The sequence below is a fragment of the Tamandua tetradactyla genome, chromosome 19 (genome assembly GCF_023851605.1).
Source record: "Tamandua tetradactyla isolate mTamTet1 chromosome 19, mTamTet1.pri, whole genome shotgun sequence".
Classification (NCBI taxonomy): Eukaryota; Metazoa; Chordata; class Mammalia; order Pilosa; family Myrmecophagidae; genus Tamandua; species Tamandua tetradactyla.
Window position 1 is genome coordinate 62866307 of NC_135345.1, and position 12135 is coordinate 62878441.

Here is a 12135-nt window from a genome sequence, read left to right on the forward strand (position 1 = left end):
TACTAAATTTAATCTGGAAGGAATAATAAAATTTTTACCCAACTTTACCATAATCACAGTCTAATTGAGATATAGTAATACATAAAGATCTTGTGAAATGCTGTTCAAAATAAAGCATAACTATTTATTACATCACTTTTTTAAAAGAAATATTTAGAGATACTTAAAAATATCCTCCTTTCCAGACAGTAAACATAAGCAACAAAACAAACAAATAAGAACAGTAGCCACCCTGAAATAGGGGCTTATATTTTGTTAGTTTCTTAAAAACTTGAGCATATGTAACAAGGACAAGCACTTGTAGGTATTTTCCAATCACCTAAAGCAGATCAAAGTTACTAAATTTGCATTCTTAAAAAAAAAAACTTGGAGCTTAAATTATGGGTTTTTCTTCTCTAGTCCCTTGAGCATTTTATTTCTAATAGCATAAAATGGGAATATAAGGTTGACTAAAATATGGCTCCTCTTCTAAAGGACTTTTTATGCTAGACAGGATAATTTTATTATGGCTTATAGAGAGTCAATAATTTTTCTTGAATTTATTTTAATTTCATACTTATTCAGGCATACATTATTCATAGCCCTCCTATTCAGATATTCCTGTATATTCATTGGTAAATTATAATTTATGTTAATAATAAAACAATATACTACTGCAAATATTAGGCAGCAATTCCAGTAACTAGAAAACAATGGTATCCAAACTAGGGTAATAAAATATAATGTTGAGACTAGGAGTTTTTTAAGGCATTATTCACAATCCAAAGCCAATTCAACTACTTATCTTTCTTATACACTTACTAGTCTTTGAGAAATGAGTAAAATTTAATCCTGTTAAACTGACTTCTCTGTTTTCTTTGTTTACTGTCTTGTTTTTGTTACCACCGGTCTGTATGACATACCCATATATTAAAACCTATAGAAATTTTACAAGTAATAAGAACACAACATAGCTGTGTTAGTATTCAGGAATATATTCATACTGCTTAGAGTCAATATATTTATATGATTTTTCTATTTAAAAACATAATTGTTACGGTGTTTTAGAATGATTTGTGTAAGCAGAGAAATTCTTCTCCTCTTAAAAAGGAAAAGTAAGCATCAGTTCAGTTCAACCCAGTTATTGAAGGCTTGCCTTGTGACATGAGGATTATGGTGTGCATCCCTGAAACCAATCACATCCCCCTCACATCCCCATGCTCATCACATCCTAACCACCACCACCACTACCACCATCACCACTACCACCATCACCACTACAGCACCATCACACTATCACTACTATCATCACCACTACCACCATCACCACTACAACCATCACCACTACAGCACCATCACACTATCACTACTATCATCACCACTACCACCATCACCACTACAACACCATCACCTCACCACTACCACCATCACCACTACCACCATCACCACTACAGCACCATCACACTATCACTACTATCATCACCACTACCACCATCACCACTACAACACCATCACCTCACCACTACCACCATCACCACTACCACCATCACCACTACAACCATTACCACTACAGCACCATCACACTATCACTACTATCATCACCACTACCACCATCACCACTACAACACCATCACCTCACCACTACCACCATCACCACTACCACCATCACCACTACAGCATCATCACACTATCACTACTATCATCACCACTACTACCATCACCACTACAACACCATCACCTCACCACTACAACCATCACCACTACAGCACCATCACACTATCACTACTATCATCACCACTACTACCATCACCACTACAACCATCACCACTACCACCATCACCACTACAGCACCATCACCTCACCACTACCATCATCACCACTACTACTAGCACCACAAATATATACTCTTCCTCCCTACTTTACTCTCCTCCCATTTAGTCACTCTTCAACACAACCCCAGTGGTCCTATTGAACATAAATCAGACTGTGCCGAAACCTTTCAGTGGCTTTCCACACCTCACAGAGTAAATCCTGAAACCCTCACCATGACGATGAAGTCCTATGTGCTACTGTCCTTGATCACTTTTCTGACCTCATCTCATACTGCTCTTCCCTCACATCCTCTGTTAGTCACACCAGCCCCTTTGCTGTGCAGTGAGCATGCCTGAGCCCTTACGTGTTGTTAGAAAGAACACTGTACATGAAAGAGAACAAGTGCTCACCCAGTTGTAGAGAAGAAAATAATTTATTCATGATCTTGCAAGAACAGGCGCCCACCCAAAAAATGGTGGCTGCTGTGCTGAGTAACTAAAAGCAGTGATGTTTGTCTAACCCGCGAGTCCCACCCGTTTCTCCACTGATTGGATTCTTCAGAGTTTACAGCCTATCCCAATTATCTAACTAATTTGGACTTCCTGCCAAATGTTCCTCCTTTGTTTATGTTTTACATTTTTAATGACCCTGGCCATTAAGGATTTGGCACCAGTTCTAAGCCTGTGTCAGAGGCCCTCCCCTTTCCCTGTCTTGACATCATCTTTTCTGAAAGCTAACCTTAGTTTGATTCTTACACACACACAGTCCCCTCTGCCTACAAACTCCCCTTCCCCTAGTTATTTATATTCCTCATTCCACATTTTACTTCAGGACTTTTCTCAAATGTCACTAACAGCTAGACCATATCTGATCACCCTACTAAAAATCACTATCCCCTTCTCCAAATATTTATATTTACTGTCACCTTCTCTTGCTTTATTTTTTCTTGTTATCCTTACTACATTTCGCTATATAATATACTGCATATTTTATTTTTTATCCTATTTATTGTCTGCCTCTCTGACTAAAATGTAAGCTCTATGAGGGCAGACAATTTTTACTTTTTGCTTTTTTTTGTTGTTCAATATTGTATTTCCAACATTTAGCATTATACCTGGCATGGAGTAAGCAATGATAAATTTGGATTGGATTAAGGAATAAAGAACAATATTGTTGCTGATAGTGAACATTTATTAAGCAAGTATTCTCTACTGTATATTTTGCTTAGCACTTTAAATGTGATTGCTATTTTTTCTCAAATAAGTATGTATATTATTATTTAGATTTAACAGATGCATAAATTATGGCACAGAGAGGTATTATAGTTTTTCCAAGGTCACACCTCTTTTAAATGGTGGAGATTTGTCTTGTTGTGTTATAAGGAGGCATTTTTGTTGCTAGAGTATTTCATCAAGTCTAAGATTGTAATAATCTTACTCTTTAACATCTCATAAATTGGGATATGCCTGGCAATCGAAAGCATGTCAGAGTTTAATTGGCAGAGATCTTTTTCGAAACGTTCTAACTGGCACTTAGAATAATTGATAGTGTTGTAGCTTCCACAAAATACAGTGCTTAAAATCATCTCGAGACAGCACTCTTGCTTTCATCTATGAATCCTTGATGCCCAGTACAATGTGTAATAGAAAACAAACCCCGATAAGAATACTCCTCTTTCTATTTCCTGGCTTCACCAATCTTTTTTTTTTTTTTTTTTTTCATAAAGCCTTTTAGGAAGGGCTTCCCAAGAGTCAGGCATGATAATTATACTTACCATTTTATTGTCAACACAACTCTTTTCACAGGGATTTTAAGTGGTAGTGCTTATAATAATTATGGATGGAATGAGTTGACCTTGTAATGCCCAGTGCTGAGCTTTTATTTTATTTTTATCTGTTTTAGGCAAATAATGTATGTCAAACTCTGATATGTAAATAAATTAGACTTCAAACCTTCATCATGTTGTTAGATAATATGGATACACATAGATTCTGGCGTCAGACTATCTGTATTAAAATAGTATCTTTATTACTCCTGAACTGTGTGAGCTTGGGAAATCACTTAACCTCTCTGTGCCTCAGTTATTCGTGTAAAACGTTAGGGCACTGCCTGGCTAAATAAATAAACAAATGCTCAAGAAATGCCAGTTTTTATTTCACATGATTGTTTGTCTTTGTTGATGGTTTATTGCCTATTTATATGTTGAACATTGTGTTAAGGTTCTGGAATCAACAGATTTTCCCTAACCCGTTCTGAATGCTTACTTTAGGAGAACTAGAAATGGAATAAACAGGAAGAAACTAGTTCCAAGAGGATAACTGCCTCTTGCACAGCAGAGGGCAAGCTGCTTTCCTGTGATCCAAGATCAGGTTCTTACCGTCCCCTCCAAGTTAGGGTAACTGAAACAGGGACCCTGTAACAAAGTCAGGTTGTTTCTCAGATCCCCCACTTACAAACTAGTAAGTGAATCTCCATCGATAAAAATGAGGATAATTAATAGCACTTTCTCACAAATTTGTGGTAGAAGATAAAGGGGTCAGTCCCTGTAGAGTGTTCAAATACTGCCTGATTCGTAAGTGCTCAGTAACTGCCTAACAGGGCTGGGCTATGGCAATATCTACAAAAGTATGTGTGACCAACGTTTGTGATAGATTTTTTTTTTTAAGCTTTTACACTTAAAAAATTTGTAAAAAATGTAAATTTTGTCTAAATTTGTTACAACAGCATAGCCCTGGTAGATACACATTAATAGCACTGGAATAGAATTCTAGTTTTATCGCTGGCCAGCTATATCAGCTTTAGAAAATTACTTAGTTTAACTTCTTTAGAAAATTACTTAGTTTAACTTCTTTCATCTCCAAAATGAAGATAAGTATACCTACCCCAAGATTGTTGGGAGTGCTAAACTAGAGCACACATATAAAATATACCACACAGTTCCTGGCATGATAGGACTAAATATGTAACAGATAATTTTTAAAGATGCCCAAAGTCTAAGTATTTAGCTTAGTATCTTACATAGGCCAGTATAAGTTCATGCTGATTAAAACAGATCATTTCCTCTATTTACCATAAGGATAATATTCTACTTATGAAAGAATCTGAAAGTAGAAATGGATCAAATTACAAAGTAAACATGTCTCCACACAGCTGATAGTTTGTGGAAGTTCACTGGCTCAAGAGTTCATGGAGCCAAGTATGACAAATCTGATAATTTCATGACTAGTAATATTAATGTTTCTTTTTAAAATCTAGCTGTAATCAACTCCGCTGCCACTAACTGGTATCGATGGTAGCCAGAAAAAATTCCTTTTTCTACCCAGAGCACCAGACAAGTAGCCAAAGCCACTGGCAGCATGGTTATGGTGTTAGTTTTCTTATTTCCTCTTTCAGGGCCTTGGGAAGATTTCTTCAGTAATTGACCTTGGATGTAAATGAAAACATAGAGGTTAGGAAGAAAGAAAAGCTTCCATAGTCAATAAAAATATTGTGTTTTAGAATGGGAAAGTTGTTTTGTTTTTTTTTATAATATTTTATCTTTTAATTAACAAAAATCTGGTAAATATGTAAACCAAACATAAACCTCAGCTATGGTTTGTTAATATAAAACAACTGCGTAATGTTTTTATTCCTGAAGGTAACTTCATTTAAAATGCTTATAAAAATTAGACCTTAAGTTGTATGTTTTAACTGTTATTTTTAAATTCTGAAATGATTTGCTATTTTTATAACCTAGTGGTTCCATGAAACTTTGAGTATCTGCATGACACCTGCTCTGAAAGTCAGCATAATTTCATACAGCAACTGCTAGAGAAAGAAAAAACTAAAAAAGATAAAATTCTCATTAAATATGTGATTAAGCTGATCTGGTTAAAACTAATTTAAATCAATACACAAGGTAAAAAATAATGTCTATATTTTAAAGCTTTAACTTTTGTGTGAGATAAAAAGAAAATGCTTATTTTGTCCAAAAGTTACATTTTCTGTAGCATACTGTTTGTCTAGTCAGTTAATTTAAACAACCAATTCAGCTTTATTTGATATAAACATACAACAAAAAATAAAATATTTTGGGAAGGAAGTGAAAAAGTTCTATTAAACTTCCCCGCCTGGGGAATTCCTGACATTTTCTTAAGCAAGAGGTGCTCCCAACTTAATAAGCCAGGGCCTCAATCTTGAGGCTTGCTCTTATGAAACTTATTTTTGTAATAGCAAACTGAATCTACTTATAATTAACGCTTCAGTGTAATCTCCAGAGAACCTCTGCTGTTACTCAAATGTGATCTCTCTCTAAGCCAAACAATGACCTTCCCCTCTATGTGGGACATACTTTTCAAGGGTGAAAGCCTGGCCCTGATATCATAGAAGGTAACGTGCCCTGGCATCATGAGACATAGGTAGAATGGGAAAGTTTTATAAAGGGAAAACCATGAGAGGTGGTACATATTTTAGAGAGAAAAGGGCAAAGTGAAGGGAATTTAGAAAAAAGCCAGGCTGTTTATGAATTTCTTCTGTAGTGAAGTGAAATTCATCCTGACTCTATGATTTCATAGGTTTATATTTTAAGTATTGCATTTTTTTAAAAGCTGCCCTTCCTAAATACTAAATATATTTTCTGATGAGGGATAGTATTCTTTTACTAGAATCTTTTTTATTTCTTCAATTTCTTCTTAAAGAATTAAGGAAGAACTGTGGTTGTAGAATGAATGAAATAATTCAGAATGTTGTTTTTGATGGTATAGTATAAAAACATAAAATATGTACTATACTGTGTCATTTAAACTACGTGTTTACTATGAATTATTGACTATGTGAGCCTCTTTTCTAACATATTTAAAATAAGGAATTCATAATAATACCAAATGCATTTTTGGCTGGAACTAGATGAGAGAAAATAGATATCAAGAAAAATATTATAAAAGGCAAATAATCTAGAAATGTAGGTTATTTTTATTGTTTTTCCATTAAGATGATCCACAAACTGTAACCGGTAACAGCATTCAAAATAGTATTTATTCTTTTCAAGACAATCTGAAGTGAAAAAACATTAAATAAAATAAACAAAATAATAATACTGACATAAACCGTGGGCCATAAATTTCAGTAAGCAGGGTGTTCTAGTTTGCTAGCTGCCAGAATACAATATACCAGAAACAGAATGGTTTTTAAAAAGGGGAATTTAATAAGTTGCTCGTTTACAGTTCTAAGGCCAAGATAATGTCCCAATTAAAACAAGTCTATAGAAATGTCCAATCCAAGGCATCCAGAGAAAGATACCTTGGTTCAAGAAAGCCGATGAAGTTCAGGGTCTGTCTCTCAAGTGAGAAGGCACATGACAAACACAGTTAGGGTTTCTCTCTCATCTGGAAGCGCACATAGTAAACATGGCATCATCTGCTAGCTTTCTCTCCTGGCTTCCCGTTTCATGAAGCTCCCCAGGAGGCATTTTCCTTCTTCGTCTGCAAAGGTTGCTGGCTAGTAGACTCTGCTTCTTGTGCCTATGTCATTCTCTTCTTTCTCAGACTCTCCCATTCTCCAAAATGTTTCCTCTTTTATAGGACTCCAGTAAACCAATCAAGACCCATCCAATGGGTAGAGACATGTCATCACCTAATCCAGTTTAACAACCACTCTTGATTAGATTCTATCTCCAGGGAGATGATCTAATTACAGATTCAAGCATACAGTATTGAATAGGGATTATTCTGCCTTTATGAAATGGGATTTTGATTAAAACATGGCTTTTCAGGGTACATATATCCTTTAAAACCAGCACACAGGGGAATTTACACTTTTTTTGAAAAGTTGAGTATGAGAGAAAATGTTAATATGGTTTCGTTCAATCATTTTAATGAAAATACTATTCTGTATAAATACAATAAACACTATAACAATGATAAAACAGAAAGGAAATGTATACAGCATTTTTTTTTTTTTTTTTTTTTTTTTTTTTTTTTTTTTTTTAAAGGAAAGACAGAGAGAAGGAAGGAAGGATAGAAGGAAGGAAGAGAGGAAGAAAGGGAAACATCTTTTAAACATTTTCTTGTTTTATTGTATTTTGTTTCTCCGTTTTCGTTACATGGGCTGGGGCCGGGAATCGAACCGAGGTCCTCCGGCATAGCAGGCAAGCACTTTGCCCGCTGAGCCACCGCGGCCCTATACAGCATTTTTAACAAAGTATTATACAGTCTTTCAAACTTATTTTCTTTTACACAGTAGCCATGCTTTGATTTACACAACTGTAAGAGGCACATAATAACAGAGGTTTATTAAACTAGCTATGTTATCACATAAGATTCAATAACATTGTACACTGAAAAAGTGTCCTATCACAGCTCCCTTGGTGGCAGGTTCACAGAGACTAACTCTTGTATGTATGACACGGGGTAGAACTTTACCAAAGAGTGTTGGTATGACTCTTCTGTGAATTTAGATTTTTTTTTCCCAGTGCCTTGGCCATAAGTTGAGTTCTATTTTGGGGGCACTAGAGATGACATATATATCACCAGTACTTATTCTGCCAAGATCTGGCACTGAGCAGAACCTGGGTTGTCTTATAGAGTTGTAAATGGGAGGGAGGGTATGTGGGAATCAGACACAGTTTTCAAAATTGATTCTTATTCTGCTTAGTCAAATGGAATGGTATAACCCTGCAGAAATAGCAAGGTGCTATTATAACTGGTAATTCTTAATGGCTTAAAGAGTAGAGTAGAAAAGTGGAGAAGCATTACAAATGACAAGAGAGACAAAGTCATGAAGGGACATGAAAGAAAAGTAGTCAAACCTTTGTTTGGAGGGCAGAGAGGAACCATTTAAGTATTTTAATTAGGGGAGTAGAATATTCTGATTCATACCTATGAGTTGCTTCTGACAAAAGTTTAAACAGGGCTATTTTTTGAGAAAAATAAAGAACTTTGATTTCCATTATGTGCTGCCATTATTAAGTAAATTTTGGTATGATATTGTTATTTTGATAACCTCCAAAAATCTGAAATCTGGATCATTTTACTAGAGGAAAATGATGCATTTTAAAAACCTATTTAAAAAATCTAAGTGCATAATCTTGAGATTTGCTCTTGTGAAGCTATTTATGAAGAGGAAAAACTTAGCCCACCTATAGTTACGCCTAAAAGTTACTTCCAGAAGACCTCTTTCGTTGCTCGGATGTGGTCTTCCTCTCTCTCTAAGTTCAACTCTGAAAGTAAACATATTACCCTACATGCTCCCACATGTGGGACATGACATCCTGGGGTGAAAGTCTCCCTAGTAACATGAGATATGACTCCCAGAGATGAGCCTGGCCCTGGCGCTGTGGTATGACAATGCCTTACTGGCCAAAAGGGGGAACAAAATTGTAACAAATACAATAATAAGGTATCAGTGACCAAGAGGAAATAGAATTGAGAGGCTACTCTGGAGGCTATTCCAGTAAGCAGCCTCACCTCGAATGGGTGAAGACATCTCCATGGGAACCATCTAATATAAAGTTACCACCCACAATTGGGCGAGTCATATCTCCATAGAAACAATAAAAAGATTCAACCCAGCAATATTGAATGAGGATTAAAGAACATGGCTTTTCTGGGGTACATAATGGTTTCAAACTAGCACATCTTACTACTCCTCAAATAGTACAAAGTTTAAAAGGTTTCCCAGCAGCTGGAAATATCTGCACAAAAAATACTTTGGTCTCAGCAATGATACCACTGACACATATTCTTTAAAGTTAATGCATAAAAAAATCAAGTGCTATTTCATTTTTTCTTCATCACTGTTTATTTATCTTAATTTATTGCCATTTTTCTCTGGCATTACTTTCATTAACAAAAAGGTTAGAAGGCTGCTCTCTTCATCCGGTTGATGAAGATGATGGGTTGAACATAGGTAGTGATGGCTGGAAAGAGGTAAAAAAGAGGGACAGAGATTAATTTCAAATAGACAAAACAATCTATAAGATGTGGCAATTTTGGGTAGATGGTGTATGTGTGTGTGAAAGAAAAGGGGGAAATGATATTCTGTTTTCTTCTGTGAGCTTTGAGTAGATGTATTTATGAGCGTTACCATTCACACAGAGAAGGGACAGAAGAAAAAGAGGAGTAAAGTTGGAAAGAGAAGGAAGAAGAAAGAACAAGATGACAAAGAAAATTATTTCAGGATATTTTAATGATTAAATCTCCACAAAATTAATACATCCCCTCCTACTCACCCACTCATTTATATATCTCTGTCCTGGTTTTGAAAGATTTACATATATATTAAATACATGGTGATGTATTGGGACTTTTTTCTGGGGCACAGAGAGTCTAGGCATGCAAAATAGAAGCAAACAATGAATGATTAAGAGTTGGAGACTCACAAAACTTCCTACAGCTCCTGAAACTGAACTCTATTGACTCTGGCTAAAGCAGTCCCACTATAAATTTTTTTTTCCAGTAAGTGAGGTAAAGAGTAATTTCTAATCTTACAGCTAGGAGGTCAGTGTACATGTGTGAAGGAATGGTATATCCTTGCATTCCCATGATGGAGATGTGAATACATTCTCTCAAAAAGATGACTCTCTACTGTGATCATTTCCATAGTATTATCAGGATATTTCTTTGTATATATTGTAGGTTCAATAGCCTGGTAATGCAAGAGAACTCATGCCTTTTATTTGGAACTTGGAATACATTTCCCACTTAAAAGGTCAGCTTAGAAAATAAGTAATTGGAAACTCTATACTTTATATTAGTAAAGATCAACTTTGAAACTATGTATCATATGTGGCTGATTTAGTTTTAAGGTGAGTCAGTATAAGAGCACCAAGGTAGATTATCAGCACTAACTTGTGCTAAGGAGACTATAATTAGAATTGCTCTTTACATTTTAGATAGTGAGCACATTTTTCTGTCTCATCTTTTATTCCCTCTCCCTTATTTACTGCATGTTTAGGAACACACAATTAATATGAAATAAATATTGTATATAGTTCTTCCCCTGTCGATACCAAATTTGTGAATTCTGTAGAGAGGACTTTGAATTTTAATTCCCTAATTGTCAAAAAGGCCAGGGGCTTTAATAAGCTTAATGAAGAGTTGAGTTGTAATAAGAGAAGTGTGTTTGTTTTTTATTATAATTTTGATTTATTTAATTTGTCTTGAGAAGAACCATAAAAAAGCTTGACTTGGGTACTCAAGAGAATCTGGTATTGGCTTTCTTTTGCCTGTTTTAAAGCTATTTGAACTGTCCAATAGAAATGGTTTCTAAAGTATTAGGACATCTTAAGGTCCTAAAGTGAGCAAGCAATGTAGGTGTGTTCTTTTGAATTTTATTTCAGAAATCTCTACCACAGGACCACTTGGTATGGGAAGCACCACTACCAGTACCACACTTCGAAGCACAACTTGGGGTCCAGTGAGGAGTACCACTCCATCAGTGTCAGGAAAAAAAAACAGGAGTACCAGCACCCCATCTCCAGCTGTTGAAGTACTTGATGACATTACCACACACCTACCATCAGCATCATCCCAAATCCCATCAGTAGAAGAGAGCTGTGAGGCTGTGGAAGCCCGAGAAATCATGTGGTTTAAAACCCGTCAAGGACAGATGGCAAAACAGCCATGCCCTGCAGGAACTATAGGTAAGTCTGCCCTAAAGCCCTAAGCTAAGGGTGTATTGTTATTTTTGGCTAAGTTCTCTAGCATTTTCCCTGCCTTCTTAACTTCTTCCTTCCTTCTTTTATTTCTTCCTTCCTTCCTAACTTCCTTTCTTTCTTTCTTTCCACATATATTTTGGTCACTTCATAGTTGATTACATTCTGATTTCATTTGAATTACAGCTTAAAGCAATATATTCCACTGAAAATGAAATCTGAAGAAGTCATAGGTGAGAATCTGATGGGAATATGTGTGAGATCAATAGCCCTTACCAATGCTGTCAGGTCTCTGGGTTGAGTTACCACTAGACTGTGGAGCCTCTGGCTGCCAGAGAGCCAGCTCCTCTATGCAGCAGCACACAGTGAGCCACTTGATGGCTGGAAGCTAGTCTCTTGCCTGTCGCCAGTCATCAGATGTTGATTGGAAGAAAATGAAGCCAAAAGCTTCTGTCTTAAAAACATTAAAACTTTTCCTAAAATTCAACAGGAGAAAGTGAAATAACAGTCCTCTATTTTAGAAATTTGTTGTGAAGATTAATGTGATCTTCTATTCCAAAGCATCTTGCAAACAGCAAAGCAATACAAGAAGTATGCTGTTATTGTTTTGTAAGGTTCAGAAAAAAGGTTGAAAGGAATCTTTCTGAAGCCCTCCTACGTTACTGCCAATACATTTTGATCTTATTTTTACTCTTCTACACCTCCTTCTATGG

The 12135-nt window shown here is 35.8% G+C and overlaps 1 protein-coding gene across 15 annotated transcripts in view; it reads left to right on the plus strand.

Annotated features, from left to right (window-relative positions):
• Positions 1 to 12135, plus strand: part of ADGRL3 (adhesion G protein-coupled receptor L3) — an 841123-nt gene that overhangs the window by 660966 nt on the left and 168022 nt on the right. For 13 of the 15 annotated variants that reach the window (XM_077136976.1, XM_077136982.1, XM_077136975.1 and 10 more), the window contains one exon: positions 11108 to 11410. In XM_077136976.1, coding sequence (XP_076993091.1) covers positions 11108 to 11410 — 303 coding nt within the window. The remainder of the gene's footprint in view (positions 1 to 11107; positions 11411 to 12135) is intronic. The other 2 variants (XM_077136985.1, XM_077136987.1) reach the window with 1 other exon arrangement.